This window comes from Megascapheus bottae, chromosome 9 (assembly GCF_031878675.1).
Source record: "Megascapheus bottae isolate mThoBot1 chromosome 9, mThoBot2.hap1, whole genome shotgun sequence".
NCBI classification, from domain to species: Eukaryota; Metazoa; Chordata; class Mammalia; order Rodentia; family Geomyidae; genus Megascapheus; species Megascapheus bottae.
Window position 1 is genome coordinate 6,052,255 of NC_143517.1, and position 22,445 is coordinate 6,074,699.

The 22,445-nt window shown below is 38.1% G+C and overlaps 1 protein-coding gene across 2 annotated transcripts in view; it reads right to left on the bottom strand.

The window, feature by feature from the left end:
* Window positions 1–22,445, bottom strand: part of Atp6v1h (ATPase H+ transporting V1 subunit H) — a 100,942-nt gene that overhangs the window by 72,835 nt on the left and 5,662 nt on the right. The window contains exons 3-7 of one of the 2 annotated variants that reach the window (XM_090338819.1): window positions 20,853–20,955; window positions 9,407–9,496; window positions 8,743–8,856; window positions 6,095–6,199; window positions 2,568–2,621 (exon numbers count right to left, since the gene is read on the bottom strand). In XM_090338819.1, coding sequence (XP_090194945.1) covers window positions 2,568–2,621; window positions 6,095–6,199; window positions 8,743–8,856; window positions 9,407–9,496; window positions 20,853–20,955 — 466 coding nt within the window. The remainder of the gene's footprint in view (window positions 1–2,567; window positions 2,622–6,094; window positions 6,200–8,742; window positions 8,857–9,406; window positions 9,497–20,852; window positions 20,956–22,445) is intronic. The other variant, XM_090338820.1, reaches the window with a different exon arrangement.

Below are 22,445 nucleotides of genomic sequence, written 5' to 3' on the forward strand. Positions count from 1 at the left end.
AGGGGGGAGGTAAAAGAACAAGCAGTGTTAAACATACAGTGCTCCATAAGTACTAGCTACTTTGTCAGTACAAGCACTGAAAAAAAGGTTTGATCTTTATTGGATGCTTTATTGTAAACCTCAAGTATGAAAAATTGGACCCTTTGAGAAGAGTCAGAGACTAGGTTCAGGTTTAAATAAAATTAATGAGACTTTTTTTTTTTGCCAGTGTGGGGCTTGAACTCAGGGCCTGAGCACTGTCCTTGGACTTTTCTCAAGGCCAAAGCTCTACCCTTGAGCCACAGCACCACTTCCAGCTTTTTTCTATGTATGTGATGCAGAGGAATCGAACCTGGGTCTTCGTGCATGCTAGGCAAGCACTCTACCACTAGGCCAAACTCCCAGCCTAATGAAAAGAAAGGAAAAAACTCCTTTCATTTTCCCCTGAGCTAATCTCAACAGAAATGTCCTATGTATGAATCCACCCTGACACTAAATAAGCTGCCAACTCAATCCATGTTCCTTTCCTAGAAAAGAGTAAAATAAGCAGAACTTACACCTCCTTAGGTTAACTTTAACTTACAAAAACCTTAAAAATCACTAAAATAAGACAACTGATTCTTAAAATACCTTGCTTTGAGATCCACCAATACATCTAAAACATGCTAAACTATTTTTTAAAGTTCAAACTAATAGAAACAAGTAACATAATGAATACTCCACATATATGTATGTGCTAGGACTGAATAACAAGACTCCCTATCCACCACTTCCTCTCTCTACCATCGCACCTCTAGTGTGAAACCTTGTTCTGATTCCTTTTGGCTCTTAGATGCCCTTTTCTGGCCTAACACTCCAGTCAATCCTTTCAATCCATGTTCCAGAAGGAACCCAGCTCCTGGCTTTGAAAATGGATTCCATGGCTATTTTCAGTCTTATTCATTCCAATTCATCCCAATTATGGAAGAAAGCTACAGCAGTCAATATTAATATTAGATGGGTTTCATCAGAGCTTCACTTATATCTATATTAGCTGGCATGTAGAAGCTATGCTAAATTAATGCTTTCCAGTGTCCCAAAAGTGTTTCCAACACTTGATTAAAGCTCAGTGCAACTGTATTTTTACCTCAGTTGGTACCAAATTATGTTCATCCTTATCTGTCCAAACTATGTCTAGTTCTTCAGCTTACAGTAGATTGCTTAGAGCATGAAGTTAAACCAGTTCAAAATGAGAAAAATAATGTTATCCAAGAAAGGAACATAGAGGACTATTTAGCTTTTATGCTCTTGGCTCTATACAAATATCAAGAAAGATTGGATGAAAATCAAGATGCTGCTGGCTCATTACTATAATCCTAGGTACTCAAAAGGCTGAGACATGAGGATCACAATTTGAGGCAAGACTGGACAGGGAAGTCAATGAGATACTCACTTATCCCCAAAACTAGCTTATAAAAGCTACAAGTGGGCTGTCCGAAAGAATAACATCACCCCATTTGTTAAGTGAAGTATGTTCAAAGGAACATAGGCTCAATGGTTTCCCTCATTTGTCATAATCAGTAGAAACCTTGGGCTCTCCTAGCAGAGATTTGCAATAGAGCAAAACCTAGATACATAAGGCCATATAGTATGATGTGATGCTGAAGGACCTCTAGGATATAGAAACAAAAGCCATGTAATGAGTGATTGTTGTCCTTAATGTACTATGGTATCTCTCATCTGTTTTGCTGTCCCTTGGTTATCTCATATTGTTACAGTATCTCACTTTGTGATCTGATATATTGGATATATTTGTATTTGCTTATTTGAAATTGGATAGGAAGGGGGGAAAACAAGATGAGAGGTGGGGGTAGGGGTGGGGGAGAAGGAAATGGGGACCAAGACATGAGAAAGGGTATCAATGTATGTGAATTAATGCACTTTCTATCTGGCAAATATACTGTAACCCTTCTATTAATTACAATAAAAAACATATGGAAAAAAAGCTGCAAATGCAGCTGTGGCTTACGTGGTAGAATGCTAGCTTTGAGCAGAAAAGCCAACAGCCCATTGATCAGGACCCGAGTTGAAGCCAAAGTAGTGGTACAAAGAAAAGATGAATTGATGATGAAGTGGGGTCCATATAATCCCTTATCAGCACAGCACACTGGTGTGCTTAAGGCCGTTAGTTAGTTAGTTAGCTGAAGTCCTACCAAGTGTCTGATTCACTAGTCCCCCTTTGCTTAGACTGATAATAAACAGTTTGTAAGACAAATGAAGTATGACGAGAGTAGCCTAATGATTATTTACTCCAACTGTACATTTGAATTCAGATTCCTGCTTTGACTCTCAGTCTAAAATAAAGTACCTTTTAAAAAAAAAAAAGAAACAAAGAAGGACAACCCTCATGTCTCCCACAGTGGGGAGAAAAAGATCAATAGAGACCATGAATATCTGTATATAGTTTTTCAATGAAATTACACTGACTGGAGACAGATAACACACCAAAGCCATGAGTTTATATTTTTGCCAACACTTTCAATAGCTGAGAATCAATTATGTATTTCTGGGAGTTAGGAAGCTGGTGAATTAAGCAGGGATGTACTTACATCATTTGAAGAGGCTGTTCCTGTTTCAACAGCAACACCGCTACCACGCAGTTTCTATTGCAAAATAAATGACTTATTACTTAGTTTTGTTTTTAATTTTGCCCTAATCTACTAGCTTACTCCAAAAAAAGTGAAGTGAATTTTACACTTCACTATTGTTTCACTAATTCTACTTTACAAAAAGCAAGATGATGACATAAAATATTCCATCTTATACTTCCAGATGATCCATTAATCAAGAGACTGGTAAAAACAGAATAAACTGAATGTTAAGTTCCAGGTAAGTTTCACAAGTGAAACTAGCAAAGGATTTAGTAACTAGACTGATCTTTCAAAAGACTGACATGTACTAATTATCTATATTATATTTTGTGGCAAAACTTTGTGAAATAGGTACCTGATAAGAAGAAGACTCTACACAGACTTAAAATTGGGTTATGCATAATAAAGCTAACAGGTTATAATGAAAAATAAATGTTACATAGAAATGACCAAAGAAAATACATAGTAGAAAGCCAAAGACTGAAAAAATAAGAGAAAGTAATAATGAGGTTCTAAAAGAAAATGTTTACTTTGTTTTATTTAGTAACTAGTAAGTAAAGTTACTGAACTGTCACTTAGTAAATAATAGACAACATAGTTTTCTTCTAAAATTACCACAATAAAGTAAAAGAACACAAACTGCCCAAAGTTGCAAAACTTGGGCTTTTGAAAGTTTATTTCTACTACAATCCTTTACATGAAAGAGAAAGCATTTATGGTAGAGAAAAGGAGACTTGTACAGCACCATTACAAAATGTAGAAAATAAAAATTGGAAAGTAGAAATGTAGTTCGAGTGGTAAAGGGCCAACTAGAAGCAAGAAAGCCAAGCAAGAGCTCTAAGTTCTGAGTTCAAGCCCCAGTACTGGCACAAAAATAAATAAATAAATAAACTCTAAAACAAGACAATGGAAGAAGTTTCTGCCCAGAGCAAGGGAAAGAGCAAGTTCAGAGCCAAGCAGAAGCAGTGGACAAATCCAGAAGCGAAGACAGACTGCCTGTACCCTGAAGAAGGACCCTGAAGTAGAAGGCCTTGCAAAGCAGAAATACTAACCCATAAATGTGAACCAAAGACTGTGGTAAAACAGTGCATTAAGAGAAATACAGAAAAGGCTTAGAAAGCATTTATCTAATACAAAATAGCTCAATTCTGATGAAGGCTGTTCTGGACACGGCAATGCTTCCTACCACTAGTGATGACAGAAATATTTTCCCCCACTTATTGGACATTGTTACCACCACATGAGCATGAAACACATGTTAATCATTCAGACAAGGCACAAGACAAATGACACTGCCATGAGGGAAGGCTATGGTGAAACTGGCCAAAAAGACAGTGCTCCTACTACTATAGTCTCTTCCCTACGCTTGCATTGTATGAGTTTAGCTACATCTGAGCCCAACCAGAAAGATAACAGTAAGGCAAAATGATGTTTATTGACGAGGACCCATAGTTTTGAAACATAAAAAGAAGAAGGGAGTGTTTCCCAATAACTAAGCATTCTGATTCCAAATGATATGCATTGATTAGAAATTTAAAAATCTCATTCTCACACACCTATTTTTCATGTAGTAAACACCCCCCCAAACTCAGTAAAATCTGCAAACTGATGGCTCTTATAAAAATACTTAATAAAACTGAGCCCAAAAGAGGTCAAAACTGATTCTACATTTTAAATTTTTTTAATTTCATTAACAAATTCATTCTAAAATATCTTTATCCAAATATAAAAGGAGGGCCGGAGTTTGGCCTAGTGGTAGAGTGCTTGCCTAGCATGCACAAAGACCCGGGTTCAATTCCTCGGTACCCCACATACATAGCAAAAAGCCAGAAGTGGTGCTGAGGCTAAAGTGGTAAGTGCTAGCCTTGAGAAAGTCCAAGGACAGTGCTCAAGCCTTAAGCTCAAGCCAGGACTGGCAAAAAAAAAAGACAAATATAAAAGGCAATTAGTGAGCTAGGAACTGGTGGCTCACACCTATAATACTAGCTACAAAGGGAGCTGAGAGCTGAGGATCCTAAGTTGAAACCAGCCCAGGCAAGAAAGTCCATGAAACTCTTATCTCCAAATCACTATCAACAACCTAGAAGTGGAGCTAAGTGCTAAGGTGCCAGTCTAGGGCATAAAAAGGTAAGAGACAGAGCCTAGGCCCTAAGTAGTGGTACCAAAAAAACAAAAAAAGCAATTAGCACCCCCCACAAAAAAAAAGTTTATAGGATTAAGACAAAAAGTAAATCTAAGCCAAATACCATGGCATCTTTCCAGTGCCTCAAACTAAAATTTACTAAAATAATAGAATTAACTGAAGTAAAATTTCCCGAAAATTAGGGGGTGGGAGGGAGGGTAATGGGGACCAAGACATGTGAAAGGGTATCAATGTATGTGAATTAATGCACCTTCTATCTGGCAAATATCATGTAACCCTTTTATTAATTACAATAAAAAATATTTTTAAAAATTCCCGAAAATTAAATAGGTGTTTATTGCAATAAATACTGTTATAAAGTACTATAACTATCAATATTATTTCTCCTGTTGTCATTCTCCCATGCTATAACCTATGAAAATGAACAAAATCTCATTCTCTGGTACCTTTTCTGTACCCAGAATACTCTTCCCCACTTACTTCCCTTTCTCTCCTTTTCTGAGCACCATAACAGTCACTGGAAGCCTAAAATAAACACCCCAAAGGGCAGTTTCAAGTATCCCATCATTTGCCCTATTTAAGCAACCATAAAGAGAAACAGAAAACTTGTTACATTCCCAGTTATATACCAGGCAGTTATCTTCCTCCATGGAAAAGCAGAGCTGGGGAGACCCAAAAGCAAACAAAATGACCAATAAATATCATGTCTCAATTTGGATTTAGCATCCCATGATCACATTGGGATGCTATGGAGAATGAGCTGCTCATTCATCATCTCACAGTTGGACTGAGCAAACCCAGGCTTGCCCAGGGAAAGACAAGCAGATTGACTATTAATCTATAATGTTCTGTTGAAATTCCCCTAGCAGCACTCAAGACCAGTTTGTTTATTGACGTAACCAGTTGAACAGCTTAGCCTGGTTAAATGACCAGACCTCATTAGAAACTGTTCTCAGACAAATCTTGTTGGTTCAGATTCCTGAGGCAGAGGGGGAAGTGTGCCTAGAAGCTTCCTGCCCTGGAGCTGGCCAAGTGGCTCTCTCTGCTAGACCACTTCTCTTCTTGTATCAGCCGCCTTGTGTGAGTAGCTTTTTGTTGTTCTGTAGATCCTTTAATTTCTCCAAGCTATACAACCTTGGCAGCCACCTAGAATGAAACAGTCCCTTCCCACTGAAAAGCAAGAATGGGAAACCCAAGTGGCAGAAAAGGCAGCAAAGTTTAAATTACAACCAAAGAAGAACATCCAAGAGTAGTAGTTCAACATAATTATCACATTCAATACTGCTTAAGGGAACATGAATGTTATATTCCTTTCAAAGATACTAAAAGAAATTTCTGTTACCTGTGAACTCAGCTGAGTTTTTATCCAGTTGAAATAGTAATTTAAGTCACTACCTTCCATCAGTTCTTTCCCCCAGGCTGCTAACTTGGCAATAATTCTTGCTGCCTGAAAATGAATAAAAAAATATCTGAATATTGATTCTTAAAATCATTCTGCATGCCTTAAAAGCCAGGACTTGTAGCCACTTTGCTGCGTGATTTTTGTCATACTCAATTCCTGTAAGAATAAATTTTTTATCTGATTTTGAAATTCAAACATTCAAAATGGGTTTTTGGGTTTGTCTGTTTTTTTTTTTTTTTTTTGCCAGTCCTGGAGCTTGAATCAAGGCCTCAGCACTGTCCTTAGGGTTTTCTCAAGACTAGAGTTCTACCACTTGAGCCACAACACCACTTCCGGCTTTTTCTATGTATGTGGTAAACAAGAAATCAAACCAGGGTCTTAATGCATGCTAGGCAGGCCACTCTACCACTAGGCCAAGCTCCCAGTCAAAATGTAATTTTTAAATATTTCCTTTAAAATAAACTAAAACTAGTTGGGTTTTAAGAACATTGACATTCCTTTTTTACATTTCAAAAGTATGATTTAGGATTCATCTAAAGACCATCAAAAACCCTAACAGAATAAACAACTGAATTAAAAGGAATCCTGTTAAGAACAGAGACTAAAAATATTGTCAGAAATACATGCATAAGGGGCCGGGAGTTTGGCCCCTAGTGGTAGAATGCTTGCCTAGCATGAAGACCAGGGTTCGATTCCTCGGTACCACATACATAGAAAAAAAAAACTGGAAGTGGTGCTGAGGCTCAGGTGGTAGAGTTCTAGCCTTGAGAAAGTCCAAGGGCAGTGCTCAGGCCCTGAGCCCAAGCCCAGGACTGGCAAAAAGAAAAAAAAAAAAAAAAAGAAATACATGCATAAGCAAAAAGATAATGATAAGGAATAAAGAAACCTGACACTTCTCAGCTAGTATAAACCCATCAGTACATGTAAACTAACAGGAGTCTAACCCTCTAAGTTTCAAAGATTAGCTAAAAGTCACTTATGTATCAAAAAGTTAATATGGGACTGGAATGCAGGCAGCTCAATAGCAGACAGCTTGCCTACCATAGAAAAAGCCTGGGTTCAATCCCCAGAACCACCACCAAAAAAAAAAGTTTATTAGGCCATTTATTGTAAACCCTGGCTTACCTGGATATATGTGAATTTTACAATATAACACTAGGAAGACATCCAAGCACCCAAACAGTCAAAACATACTTCTACTATTCAACAGAAGAAAATATATCACTGGGTTTAAAAAAAAAAAACTATTCATTAATGCGCAGTTTACTTTATGAGTCCTCCTTTTTAACTTTTTATAAATGTTTTACTATATTAGATAGAAAAATCTGTAAATAAATATAAATGTGGGGGCCAGGAGTTTGGCCTAGTGGTTAAAGTGCTTGCCTAGCATGCACAAAGACCCGGGTTCAATTCCTCAGTACCACATACATAGAAAAAGCCAGAAGTGGTGCTGAGGCTCATGTGGTAGAGCTCTAGCCTTCAGAAAGTCTAAGGACAGTGCTCAGGCCCTGAGCTCAAGCCCAGGACTGGCAAAAAAATAAAAAATAAAAATAAATATAAATGTGGAAGGACGGATGACAAAAGAAAAGGGAGAGGGACATAAAGGGAGAGAGATAAAAGAGGAAGGAAGGGAGGGACAGAGGGATGAAAAAGGAAGACATGTATGCACAAATATATTTTATGATCCTTGACATAAAAAATTAAAGACCTGCCAAGAACAGGAGCTCACGCCTGTAATCCTAGTTACTCCAGAGGCTGAGATCTGAGGATCAAGGTTCAAAGCCAGCCCAGCACTAAAGTCCATGAGACTCTTATCTCCAGTTAACCACAAGAAAACCGGAAGTGGCTGAATTGCTCAGGGAGAGCACCCAGGCCCAAAGTTCAAGTCCCATAACTAGAAAAAAAAAAATTAAAGACTTCTACTGAAATGAAGAACCTCCAGCGTTCCTGCCTGTTCCTCCATACCAAACACACAATCCCCACTATATTGGCAATCCAAAAAGCTTCTCTCATTACTTCCCCAGACTCCATAAAAGGTTCTTCAAATAACAGAGTTTCCAAGCATAGTTAAAAAGAAAAGTGCTTAAGATACATAAAGGTGATTCATTACTGAATTAAAACAAGCCTCAGTAGCTATTTCATAGCAAAATTTAATTTCTATGTAGTAAAAATGCTTTATCCTCCTATTGACCTCCAGCTGTTTTTGTTTTTTGTTTTGTTTTTTTTTGCCAGTCCTGGGGCTTAAACTCAGGGTCTGAGTAATGTCCTTGTGTTTTCACAATGCAAGAGTTCTACCACTTGAGCCACAGCATCACTTCCAGCTTTTTTTATGTGTGTGGTACCAAGGAATTGAATCTGGGTCTTCATGCATGCTAAGCAAGCACTCTACCACTAGTCCAAACTCCTAGCCTCGCAACCTCTAACTTTTAACATACATGAATTTGCCATGTACTTTGATGTTAATAAATTCATCATTATCCTGTTATCTACAGTCATCTACAATCCAGTGTTCTTTATTGAACTACGTATCGCACGCACGCGCGCGCGCACACACACACACACACACACCCAATGTTATGAAAATTTACCATATGAACAGTAAAGGGATCCTGGCGATTCAACATTGGCAGAAAGTAAGGCCAGGCAGTACTCTTGCTACGTTTCGCATAGTCAAAGAAAATGCTGACACGCTGATGATTCTCCTAAACAGAAAAGAAATTACACCAGTAATCTGAAAGAACTGAATAATGTACTGATTGTGTATAGCTTCCCAACCTTCCATTTTATCATCCATCAGTGTGTGTTATTTTTTTGCTGTATGCTTATCTGTCACTGATATTATTATGGGCAAAGGGTAGGCATGGTTGGTATTAGGGACATTATTTTGCACATCAAAATTGTTGTTTAATCATTACCATTACTTTAAATCAAGAGGTGAAACTATGTTATATTTCTCTGCTGGTACTTCTGATATGCTGTCTCTAAAGTTATTTTGATACTTCTACCAATACTAACGTGTGATGTGTGACTATCCTGTCTGTCAAGCAGAAGAACTCAAATAGGGAGGAGGCAGAACAGCCTAAGTGAAGCATTAACAGAAAGTACCTCAAAGTGAAGCATGGCTCAAGTGGTAAAGCACTAGCCTTGAACACAAATGCTCAGATACAGCTTTCAAGCTCTGTATTCAAACCCCATAATTAGTACAATAAATAAATAAATAAGAAACAAAGAAAGAAAAAAGAATACACCTACCTGTAACATATCATCAACCATCGTTAGTATGTACTGCACTGTCTGTTCTTTGGAGATATGAGTCATCAGATTTATAAATGTTTTAGCACACTAGGAAAAAAAAACCATGAAATTAATGTTAATTGGTACAAACCCCATTTTATTAGAACTTCTGATACTTTTATCAAATAGGATCCAAATGCAATTAGCAAACAGAATTACTGAAAATGTGTTTCTTTTCTAAACATTGTCACAATAAAGGATCATATAACTTCAGCAGATTTTTGATCATTTGATTATTTCTAGTGCCAAACTTTAAAATGTTTGCTATGTTTCAAATGGATACACCTAGGCACTAGCAAGTCCTGATTATTCATGACCACACAAAATTATATACACAGTTAAACATATGACCTCTCTCGGCAACACACAAAAACAGCAACAGCAAATGGGTTGCCTCCTCATTTTCCTAAGACTGTTGTGAGAATCAGACCAAATTGTATACGGCTCTTTCAACCTACCAGGGTCCTTAAGCAGAAAATCTGTGGGCAGAGAATTATACTTTATTTGGAGGCCAAATAAGATGCAATATACTAACTCAGCTAGGTTTATATGAGGTTATTATGTTTAACTTAGTCTATAAATCAAATACAGCACAATTAAAAGTGTTCCCTGAAAAGAAATGGCACCTAAACAGCATACCACCTAAGGACCACAAGAACTGTCAAGACACAGGCCCTAATAAAAGCTTTTAAAAATGGTAGGAACTAATAAATATCTCTCAATCCTAACTCTCAATATCAATGGACTTAACTCTCCAATTAAACGGCATAGGCTGTCTAGTTGGATCAAAAAGCAAGAGCCATCGTTCTGCTGTCTTCAAGAGACACATCTTACCCAAAAAAACAATCATCTTTTGAAAGTGAAAGGTTGGAATAAACTCTATCAAGCTAACGGCCCCCATAAACAGGCTGGAGTTGCCATCCTCATATCAGATAAAATAGACTTCAAACTAAAATTATTAAGAAAAGACAAAGAAGGTTACTACATACTACTAAAGGGATCTTTCCTCCAGGAAGACATAACGATCCTAAATATTTACACACCCAATCCCGGAGCTCCAAACTTCATCAAGCAAACTTTACTTACACTGAAACCATACATAGATCGAAACACAGTGATTGTCGGTGACTTTAACACACCACTCTCACCTATGGACAGATCAACAAGGCAAAAACTCAACAGAGAAACCTTAGAACTGAACAACTATATAGACCAACTAGATCTAACAGACATCTGCAGAATATTCTACCCAGCAACAACACAATATACATTTTTCTCAGCAGCACATGGAACATTTTCCAAAATAGACCACATCTTAGGCCATAAAACAAACCTGGACAGATTCAGAAACACTGAAATTATTCCATGCACACTCTCAGACCACAAAGGCATCAAATTGGAACTGAGCACACATCTCCACCAACGAAAACCCTGTAACTCATGGACACTGAACAACACATTGTTGAATCACCAATGGGTAATCGAAGAGATCAGAACAGAAATCCAACAGTTTATGAAATTTAACAATAAGGAGCACACAAAATACCAACTCCTTTGGGACACAGAAAAGGCAGTACTCAGAGGAAAATTTATAGCGCTGAGTGCCTACAACAAAAAGTTGGAAAAATCGCAAACCAACAAGTTAATGTCTCACCTTAAACTCCTGGAAAAAGAGCAATAAACCAACCATAATCCCAGTAGAAGAAAGCAAATTGTTAAAATCAAAGCAGAATTAAATGATTTGGAATCCAAAAAAACTATAGAAAGAATCAACAAAACAAGGAGTTGGTTCTTTGAAAGAATTAACAAAATTGACAAACCCTAAGCAAATCTTACCAAAAAAAAAGAAGAGAGCATATCGAAATAAACAAAATCACAGACGAAAATGGTAATATCACGACAGAAATTACCAAGATCCAGAATATCATGAGGGAATACTTCTCAAACCTTTACGCCAACAAATTTGAGAATCTAGAAGAAATGGATGAATTCCTAGCCAATAGTAACATACCCACACTGAACCAAGAAGAGCTAACCCAACTCAACAGGCCTATTTCAAGCTCTGAAATAGAAATGGCAATTAGAGAACTTCCACTAAAAAAAGCCCAGGGCCAGATGGATTCACAGCTGAATTCTATAAGGTCTTCAAAGCAGAGCTCACACCAATACTCCTCAAGCTCTTCAACGAAATTGAAAATGAAGGTTCTTTACCAAACTCATTCTATGAAGCCAGTATAACCCTCATCCCCAAACCAGACAGAGATTCATCAAAGAAAGAGAACTATGGACCTATTCCTTTGATGAACATCGATGCAAAACTTCTCAACAAAATACTGGCCAACCGTCTACAACAACTCATCCAAAAAATTATACACTATGATCAAACTGGATTCATCACAAGGAGGCAAAGCTGGTTCAACATACGCAAATCAATTAATATAATTCAACTCATCAACAGGAGCAAGGACAAAAATCACATGATTGTCTCAATAGACGCGGAAAAGGCATTTGACAAGATCCAGCACCCCTTTATGTTAAAAGCTCTGGAGAAACTAGGAATCCATGGAACATTCCTCAATGTAATAAAGGCTGTGTATGAGAAACCCACTGCTAGTATTACACTTAATGGTGAAAATCTAAAGCCATTCCCTCTAAAATCAGGAACGAGACAAGGATGCCCACTCTCTCCACTCCTCTTTAACATAGTACTAGAATTCCTAGCCTGTGCAATAAGGCAAGAAGCAAGCATAAAGGGGATCCAAGTAGGGAAAGAGGAAATAAAACTATCCCTCTTTGCAGATGACATGATTCTGTATTTAAAGAATCCTATAGACTCTACTCCCAAGCTCCTTGAGCTGATTCAAAACTTTGGAAGAGTAGCAGGCTATAAAATTAACCCTCAAAAATCAACTGCCTTCCTTTACGCCAACAGTGAGAGGAACGAGGCAATAATCAGGAAAGCAACTCCTTTCACAATAGCCTCAAAGAAAATAAAGTACCGAGGAATTAGCTTAACTAAGAATGCAAAGGACCTTTTTGATGAAAACTTTAAAATCCTAAAAAAGGAAATTAAAGCAGAACTAAGGAAATGGAAAAACCTCCCATGCTCCTGGATTGGAAGAATCAACATTGTGAAAATGACAATCTTGCCAAGAGGTATCTACAAATTCAACGCAATACCCATCAATATCCCAATGGCATTCTTGAAAGAAATAGAAGAGGCAATTCAAAATTTCATATGGAATAATAAAAGAACCCGTATAGCAAAAACACTTCTTAGCAGAAAGAACAGCGCAGGAGGAATTTCAATTCCAAACTTTACACTCTATTACAGAGCTATAATTCTCAAAACAGCTTGGTACTGGCACAATAACAGGCCTGAAGACCAATGGAATAGAACTGAGGACCCAGATATTAAACCACAGACCTATAGCCACCTAATCTTTGACAAGGGAGCCAAAAAAGTAGAATGGAAGAAAGACAGCCTCTTCAATAAGTTGTGCTGGCAGAACTGGCTAAGCACCTGCAGAAAACTAAAGTTGGATCCTTCTTTGTCACCTTGCACTAGAATTAACTCCAAATGGATCAAAGACCTGGAGGTAAAAGCTGACACACTGAAAACTTTACAAGAAGGAATAGGAGATACACTAGGTCTCCTTGGCACAGGTCGAAACTTCCTTAATAAGGACCAAGAATCACAACAAATCAGAGAAAGGCTGGATAAGTGGGACTGACTAAACTGCAGAGCTTTTGTATGGCAAAGGACATAGCTAGTAAACTAATCAGGAAGCCTACAGAGTGGGAGAAGATCTTCACCAACCAAACAACAGACAAAGGCCTCATATCTAAAATATATATCAACAACTCAAAAAATTGAATCACTCCAAAACTAATCTCCAAAGTAACAACCATCCCATTAAAAAATGGGCCAAAGACTTAAAGAGAGTCTTCTCTGAAGAAGAAACAAAAATGGCCTATAGACACATGAAGAAATGCTCCACATCTCTGTTCATAAAAGAAATGCAAATCAAAACAACTCTAAGATTCCACCTCACTCCAGTTAGAATGGCCAGGATCAGGAAAACGAATAATAACAGATGCTGGAGGGGATGTGACCAGGAGGGATCATTACTACACTGTTGGTGGGAGTGCAAACTCATTCAACCACTATGGAAAGCAGTATGGCAGTTCCTCAAAAGGCTACACATAGAACTCCCCTATAACCCAGCAATTCCACTACTTGGCATTTACCCAACCATCCAGAATCTAGGGCATACTAAATCCACTAGCACAACAATGCTCATTGCAGCATTATTCACCATAGCAAAGATATGGAACCAACCTAGATGTCCCTCAGTTGATGAGTGGATCAACAAGTTGTGGTATTTGTACACAATGGAATTCTATGCTGCTGTCAGAAAGAATGACATCGACCCATTTGTTAGGAAATGGAAAGACTTAGAAAAAATCATATTAAGTGAAGTAAGCCAGACTCAAAGGAACTTAGGCTCAATGGTTTCCCTCATTTGTCATAATCAGTAGAAACCTTGGGCTCTACTAGCAGAGATCTGCAATAGAGCAAAACCTTGATACATAATGCCATACAGTATGAAGCTAATTGAAAGGACCTCCAGGATATTGAAACAAAAGCCATAAAACGAATGATTGTTGTCCTTAATGTACTATGTTATCCCTCATCTCCTTTGCTGTCCCTTGGGTATCTCATATTGTTACAGTATCTCACTTTGTTATCTGATATATTGAATTTATTTGTATTTGGCTATCTGAAACTTGATAGGGAAGGGGGGAAAACCAATATGGGGAGTGGGTGGTGGGCGGGGGGAGGGTAATGGGTACCAAGATATGTGAAAGGGTATCAATGTATGTGAATTAATGCACCTTGTATCTGGCAAATATCATGTAACCCTTTTATTAATTACAATAAAAATATATGTAAAAAAATAAAATAAAATAAAAGTATTCCCTGAAATTAAAAAATTATAGTTTGATATATACAACTCTATTCAATAGGTATGTTTTGAAAAACCTTTCAAAGCACATAAGGGCATATAAATTGAAGTATACTTCATGCAATATTCATTCACTCAGTAAATTCTCAGTGTATCAAATAGCATGTAACAAGATCATGCCAGGGCTGGAAGCATGGCTAAAGTAGTAGAGCACAAGTCTTGACCAAGATTATGCTATAGGAGAACATATCCTTACCCAAAATCATATTCATTCTGATCTAAGTTGTATCTTCTGTGGACAGTCTACCTACCACATAACAAACATTTTCATTACACAATATACCTATGATAATCTTCAAATTATTTAGAAAGTTAAAAGTAATGAATAATTGCATATTTTAGTCAAAAACATTGAAGTAGAAATATTTACACTTTTCACAAAACAAAAGATGAATCAGCATTTCTGTTTTAGCTTTTCAGATATTCTGTTGATTTGTTTGAATAAGACAAAAGCTTAGAAGTTATCTGTTGCTCAAAGTGATAGAGTACTGTCCTTGAGTGAAAAAGCTCAGAGACATTACCCAGGGCCTGAGTTCAAGGCCCATGGCTGACAAACAAACAAACAAACAAACACAACAACAACAAAAGACAAAAGCTTATTTCCTGGCAAGAACCCATAAAAAGGTCCATCCCACCAGACCCTGCAATTAAAATGAGCCTTCAGTTTAATTCCTGAAGGGAAAAGCCTTTACTTATGAACACCTTTACTTATTAGTACCACTTCCAGAGTCTGTGTACTTGACAGGGACTCAGTACCCATATGTTGAATAAACACTGAATGAGGAGTCCCTTCCAATGCATATGCATCTGGGACAGGGAAGCTTTCTCAAAGAATGGCACACCTACAGCTGATACCACAAAGGAAGAAGACAGTAGTAAGTTTGATGGCACAATTGAAGCTTTATTAAAGTGCCATATAAACCAAATTTAAAATTCAACAAATAAGCTGGAAATAATGGCATGCACGGAACTAATATATCCCATAAAAGAGTCTGAAATCAATAAGCATATAACTCATTTCTACATAATAGTAAAGAATATGAAAAGCAACACCCCAGAGGGGGAAAGGACCAAAATCCACTTTAAAACAAGTTACACTATTGCACTAAGATACCATTTCACCTATCAAAATGGCAAGAATGCAGTAACAGCTGGGCACTGGTGACACACCTATAATCCTACTCAAGAGACTAGGATCTGAAGATCACAGTTCAAAGCTAGCCTGAGTAGATAAGTCCATGAGATTCTTAGCTCTAATTAATCACCAGAAAACTAGAAGTGGAGCTGTGGCTCAAGGTGGTAGAGCACTAGCCTTGAGCAAAAGAGCTCAGAGATAGTGCCTTCAATTCAAACACCACAACTAATAAAAGAAAAAAGGTGTGGGGTGGAATATAAGAACAAATGGTTAGATCCAGAGTAGGTACTAGTACCTAGAAGCCCAGATATCCAGGAACCTGTTAGGTACTATCCTATCACCAGGAACATGGACACGCCCACATACTACTGAAAGGCATTACAAATTGGTACTCAAGAGGGCGTTTTAATGATGTACATAAAAGCCCACAGATATACAAATTGTGTGACCAACAACTATAAACATAACTAAGAATGTTGACATCAAGAGAAAAAAAATGAAAATTACTGAGATATGCAATATGGAAATATGATTTAGAAGATTATGGTTGTACAGGGAAAACTACATTTCCACTAAATTGTAAGCTAACCAACAATTTTTAAAGTCATAGACATATTATCAACTGTGTAGGAGGTGGTGTATTCATTTAGATAAAAGAAAAAAGACCATGTAATATATCATGTCATTTGTTGAAAAACATCACTTTATTTTAATAAGTATGCATAGAAAATGGCTAAAAAGAGATATACTAAAGTAATAACACAGGTTCCATCTTAAACAGAAAATTATCAGGTAAAATAATGCTTGCTGGGCCGGGATTTTGGTAGAGTGCTTACCTAGCATGTGCGAAGACCCAGGTTTGATTCCTCAGTACCACATACATAGAAAAAAAGCCAGAAGTGATGCTGAGTCTCAAGTGGTAGAGCTCTAGCTTTGAGAAAGTCCAAGGACAGTGCTCAGGTCGTGAGCTCAAGCCCAGGACTGGCAAAAAAATAATAATAATAATAATGCTTGCTTCCTCCCTTTTACTTAACTACATTTTATTTTTATATAACAACCAAAGCACTACAGAAAGTAAAACATTAATATATATAACTAAACAAACTATATAAAACAATATTAATATAAACTACTGCATATTAATGAACTCCAAGTCAATTCAAAGGTAAATAATAAGAAAACCACATTTGATACAAATACGGCAAATGCTAATAGACATTAATTTGCTAATAAATCTTTCTATAAAGGAGTAAAGCATATGCCTGGGCAGCACAAAGCCCTGCATTGAATCCACATGCATGCATACACACACACACACACACACACACAGAAAGAGAGTGGAATGAATCAGTCAAAAAGTACAAAAATCTTAGACTCAAGATTCAAAATCTTTTATATACTTTAAAAGAGATACAAAACCTAAGTCAATGATAAAAATACAATTTCATGCTTATACGCTATAAGTTCAAATGTTTTAATTGCTTTAGGTATTTCAATAACTATTAAGAATATGGAGTAGAAAAATATTGCTGGGCACTGGTGGCTCATGCCTGTAATCCTAACCACTCAGAAGGCTGAGATCTGAAGACTGAAGTTCAAATCCAGCCCAGGCAGGAAGTACAGGAGACTTATCTCCAATTAACCACCAAAAATGTCAGAAGTAGAGCTGTTGCTCAAATGATGGAGCCATAGCCTTAAGTGAAAAGCCTCAGGGGCAGAACTCAGGTCCTGAATTCAAGCCATAGTACCAGCATAAGGAAAAAAAAGGGGGGGGGAGGGAAGGAAAGAAAAAGAGAGAAGGAAGAAAGGGAGGGAGAGAGGGAGACAGATAGGAAGAGAGGGACAGGGAGGGAAGGATAGGGAAGGAGGGAGGGAAGGAGGGAAAGTTAGCTTTAAAACTCTATATACTTCTCTTCAATATAATGCTGGAACCCTTAGCTGGAGAAATAAGGCAAGAAAAGGACATCAAAGGGATCTACATAGGGAAAGAAGAAATTAAACTATCCTTATTCGCAGACGACATGATCCTCTACTTGAGTGACCCAACAAACTCCACTCCCAAACTACTAGAAGTAATAAACCACTTTAGCAAAGTGGCAGAATACAAAATCAACCTTCAGAAGTCAGTAGCCTTCTTGTACACCAACAATACACAAACAGAAGGCCAAATCAAGAAAATGATCCCATTCGCAATAACCCCCAAAAGAATAAAATACTTAGGAATATACTTAACCAAAGATGTAAAGGAATTATTCAATGAAAACTATAAAAGCCTAACGAATGAAATTAAAGAGGACACTAGGAAATGGAAAGACATCCCATGCTCATGGCTAGGGAGAATCAACATAGTGAAAATGGCTATACTGCCAAAATTGATATACAAATTCAATGCAATCCCCATCAAAATCCCAAAGACATTCTTTACGGAAATTGAAGATATAAGCCAAAGATTCATTTGGAATAAGAAAAGACCTAGAATAGCCAAAACAATTCTAGGCAAAAAGAGCAATGCTGGTGGTATTACAATACCAGACTTCAAACTCTACTATAGAGCCATAATGACAAAAACTGCTTGGTACTGGCACAAAAACAGACCAGAAGATCAGTGGAACAGAATAGAAGACCCAGAAATAGAACCACATACATATAGGCAATTTGTATTTGACAAAGGAGCCAAAGATATACAATGGTGAAACAATGAAACTGCTACATGATAAAGTAGGAGAGACTCTGGAACTCATAGGCCCAGGCAACAGATTCCTGAACAGAATCCCAGGGTCACAACAGATTGGAGAGAGACTCGATAAATGGGACCACCTAAAAGTTTCTGTACAGATAAAAACATAGCTGCAAAAGTAGAGAGACAGCCAACCAACTGGGAAAAGATATTCACCAACAATATATCTGACAAATGCTTAATATCTAGTATCTACAAGGAACTCAAGAAACTAATCCCCCGAAAACCCAATAAACCATTCACTAAATGGGCAAGGGAACTAAAGAGAGACCTATCAGAAGAGATTAAAATGGCAGAAAAACATATCAGAAAATGTTCATCATCTATGGTCATAAAGGAAATGCAAATAAAAACAACCCTAAGATACCACCTTACCCCAATAAGAATGGATAAGATTTTGAACTCAGACAATGACAGTTGCTGACGGGGTTGTGGAGAAAAAGGAACCCTACTACACTGCTGGTGGGAATGTAAACTAGTTCAGCCACTCTGGAAAGCAGTGTGGAAGTTTCTTATAGAACTGAAAATTGACCTTCCCTATGGTCCCGCCATACCACTTCTGGGTATCTACCCTGAACATCATAACCCAAGACACCATAAGGACACCTGCTCAGCTATGTTCATCTCTGCACTATTCACAATAGCCAGGCGATAGAAACAATCCAGATGCCCTACTGCAGATGAATGGATACAGAAAATGTGGTATATATATACACAATGGAATTCTACATAGCCAACAGACAAGATAAAATAACGGCATTCACAGGGAAGTGGATGAATCTAGAGTGAATCATGTTGAGTGAGACAAGTCAAGACCTAAGGAACAAAAGGCGCATGGTATCTTTAATATGCGGTTATTAAATCCAAAGAGTACAAGAGCAAGGACTCAATAACTGCATACCCAAAGCTATGGACATGGTAATGGAAATACAAACTATATAGACATAAAAACCTATGACTCTATAGACATAATGTTTTATTTCATAAATTGATATGTTTCTATGACATACAAACCCTTAGCCTAATTTTGATTAAGTTCTAAATACTAAGTCCCAGAGATTGTAATTAGAGATTACCTCCTTGAACAATTGTTTGTTAAACTTGTCATTTAAAATAGGATGTAAACATAAGCCATATAATGAATGACTGTTGTTCTTAAGGTACTATGTTATCTCTTATCACTTTTGCTGTCCCTTGGTTATCTCATATTGTTACACTATCTCACTTTGTTACCTGATATATAGGATACATTTGTATTTGGTTATCTGAAATTGGATAAGGAACATAGGAAAACAAGATGAGGGGTAGGAGTGGGGAGGAGGGAAATGGGGACCAAGACATGTGAAAGGGTATCAATGTATGGGAATTAATGCACCATCTATCTGGCAAATATCATGTAACCCTTCTATTAATTACAATAAAAATATATGGAAAAAAAAACTCTATATACTTTGGGGCCAGGAGTTTGGCCTAGTGGTAGAGTGCTTGCCTAGCATGCACAAAGACCCAGGTTCAATTTCTCAGTATCACATACATAGAAAAAAGCTGGAAGTGGTGCTGAGGCTCAAGTGGTAGAGCTCTATCCTTGAGAAAGTCCAAGGATAGTGCTCAGGCCCTGAGCTCAAGCCCAGGAATGACCAAAAAAAAACCAAAACCAACCCTCTATATACTTTGAATAGTAGATTAAGGTCTAAATTTTAGGGTTTTTTTCTTGCCAGTGCCGAGGCTTGTACTAAGGGCTTGAGCACTCTCCTTGGGTTTTCTCAAGACTAGAGCTCTACCATATGAGCCACAGCACCATTCCTGGCTTTTTCTATGTATGTGATACCAAGGAACTGAACCCTGGTCTTCATGCATGCTAAGCAAACACTCTACAACTAGGCCAAACTCCCAGCCCTAAATTTAGAAATTTTTAAATGTAGAAAAGACCCTGATGTGGAGGCACAACAATTTTCAGGTTAAAGACAAAAGGACACAGGTTTGAGGCCTGCCTCAGGCAATTTAGTGAGAGACTGTCTCAAAATAAGATATTTTTAAAGGGTTAAAGTTTAGTTCATTGGGAGAGGCACACACAGCTAAACCTCAGCACAGTATAGGTAGATAGGGAGGGAGGGTGGGAAGGAGGGAGGGAGGGAGGTAGATGATCAGAAGAGGATACAAAAATACTCAATATAATATTTGTCCCTAAAATGAAGTAAACTGAAAATAACAAAACACTTTCTGAGTAGTTCAGCAATACAAACCTGGTGTGCATATGCAAAACCCTGAGTCGATCCCCAGTTTGACAAAAAAAAAAAGAAAAAGAAAAAATACTGCATGCCTACAATGTAATGTCATATAGCCATTAAGATTTTTCTATGATTTTTATTTTTTTAGGGGGGTAATAGTTAAACCCAGGGCTTCATGTACCCTTATCAAGCTCTCTACTGTATTTTTAGCCCTTTTCAGAATTTTTAATGGCTTTGCAAATATGTGTCACAACAAAGCATCAATATGGATCACCTGGCTGCCTTCACTCTGAAGCATCTCTTGCTTCTCTTCAAGACTTCTTTTCATTTCAAATCTTTGGATAAATTCACAATCTTCAGCAGATATCATCTGGCCCCTAGAAAAATAGAAATAAGTTTATTGGATAGCCAATATGTGCAAAGGACAGAGAGAATCCTAATCTCTTTGCTCTCTTCTTCATAGTGTTCAATAGAAATTATAGGAGAAGCTTAGTGTTGGGACCTGTTTTGAAAATAAATTATCTTGAAATAATTTTTAAAAAGTTGTAGGAGGTCATTATTTGGGGATAGTGTCCTGCAGTGGACCTCAAGAGACTAACTGAAGGAGCCAGGAGCATGGCCTAGTGGTAGAGTGCTTGCCTAGCATGCACAAAGCTCCAGGTTCCATTTCTTGGTACCACATACACAGAAAAAGCCAGAAGTGGTGCTGTGGCTCAAGTGGTAGAGTGCTAGCCTTGAGAAAGCCCAAAGAGAGTGCTCAGGCCCTGAGTTCCAGCCCCAGGACTGGAAAAAAAGAGTAAGAGAAAGAGCCAGGAGTTTGGCTTAGTGGTAGAGTACTTGCTTAGCATGAACAAAGATCAGGGTTTGATTCCTCCGTACCATATACATAGAAAAAGCCAGAAATGATGCTGTGGCTCAAGTGGTAGGGCTCTTGCCTTGAGAAAATTCAAGGACAGTGCTTAGGCCCTGAGTTCAAGCCCCAGGGCTGACAAATAAATAGATGGATGGATGGATGGACGGATGGACGGACGGACGGATGGATGGATGGGAGAGAGGCACTAACTGAAAATCAAAGCAGTGACTCACATCACCAAAATGAAACTGACCTTTTATTTGACCTTGAGAAATCAGTAGATAACAAGAAATTTCCCAAACTGTCTCATTTCAATGGCATGGTAATAAAATTCCCCCTGCTTTACTCTACCCAAAAGAGGCAATTATTTTTCTACTGTTATTTCTGCCCCTGTCAGGGTTTTTAGTCCTTTGTCCCTCCCAACCTGCAAGAGGGATAGAGAGAACTTGCCCTGACCAAGATGAGCAGAGAGAGGAAAGGGTCAGCTGACAGCCCCCAGCCCTCCCTCATCGGAGGACAATCAGATGTGTCAGAGAGACCCGTCAAGGCAGGAACTCGTTTATTGAGGAAGTACATTTAGCTAATATAGGATGCAGGAGCCAATCAGCACAAAGGTGGGCAGGGCAGGGAGAGATAGGTAAAGAAGGGTAATCAGGTGCTGTCTGAGAGGGCAGAAGTGTTTGGGGCCAATCCCAGAGGTAGCCTTACTTTACATCACAAACCACAGCCAAGCCTTCCAACCAGGTGACAGGCAGGTTGGGTCCCAAAACCAGGAAATGAGCACTGGGCCACGAGGTAGGTCTCCTTTTCTACATCATAGGTTTCCATTTGCCTGATGTGATGTGCCCCACATGCCCCTATACCTCAGGAGTGTGGCCTAGTGGTAGAGAGCTTGCCTAGCATGCAGGAAGCCCAGGGTTCGATTCCTTGGAATCACACACAGAGAAAAAGGCAGAAGTGGTAGTGTGGCTCACGTGATAGAGCACTAGCCTTGAAAAAGCCCAAAGGCAGTGC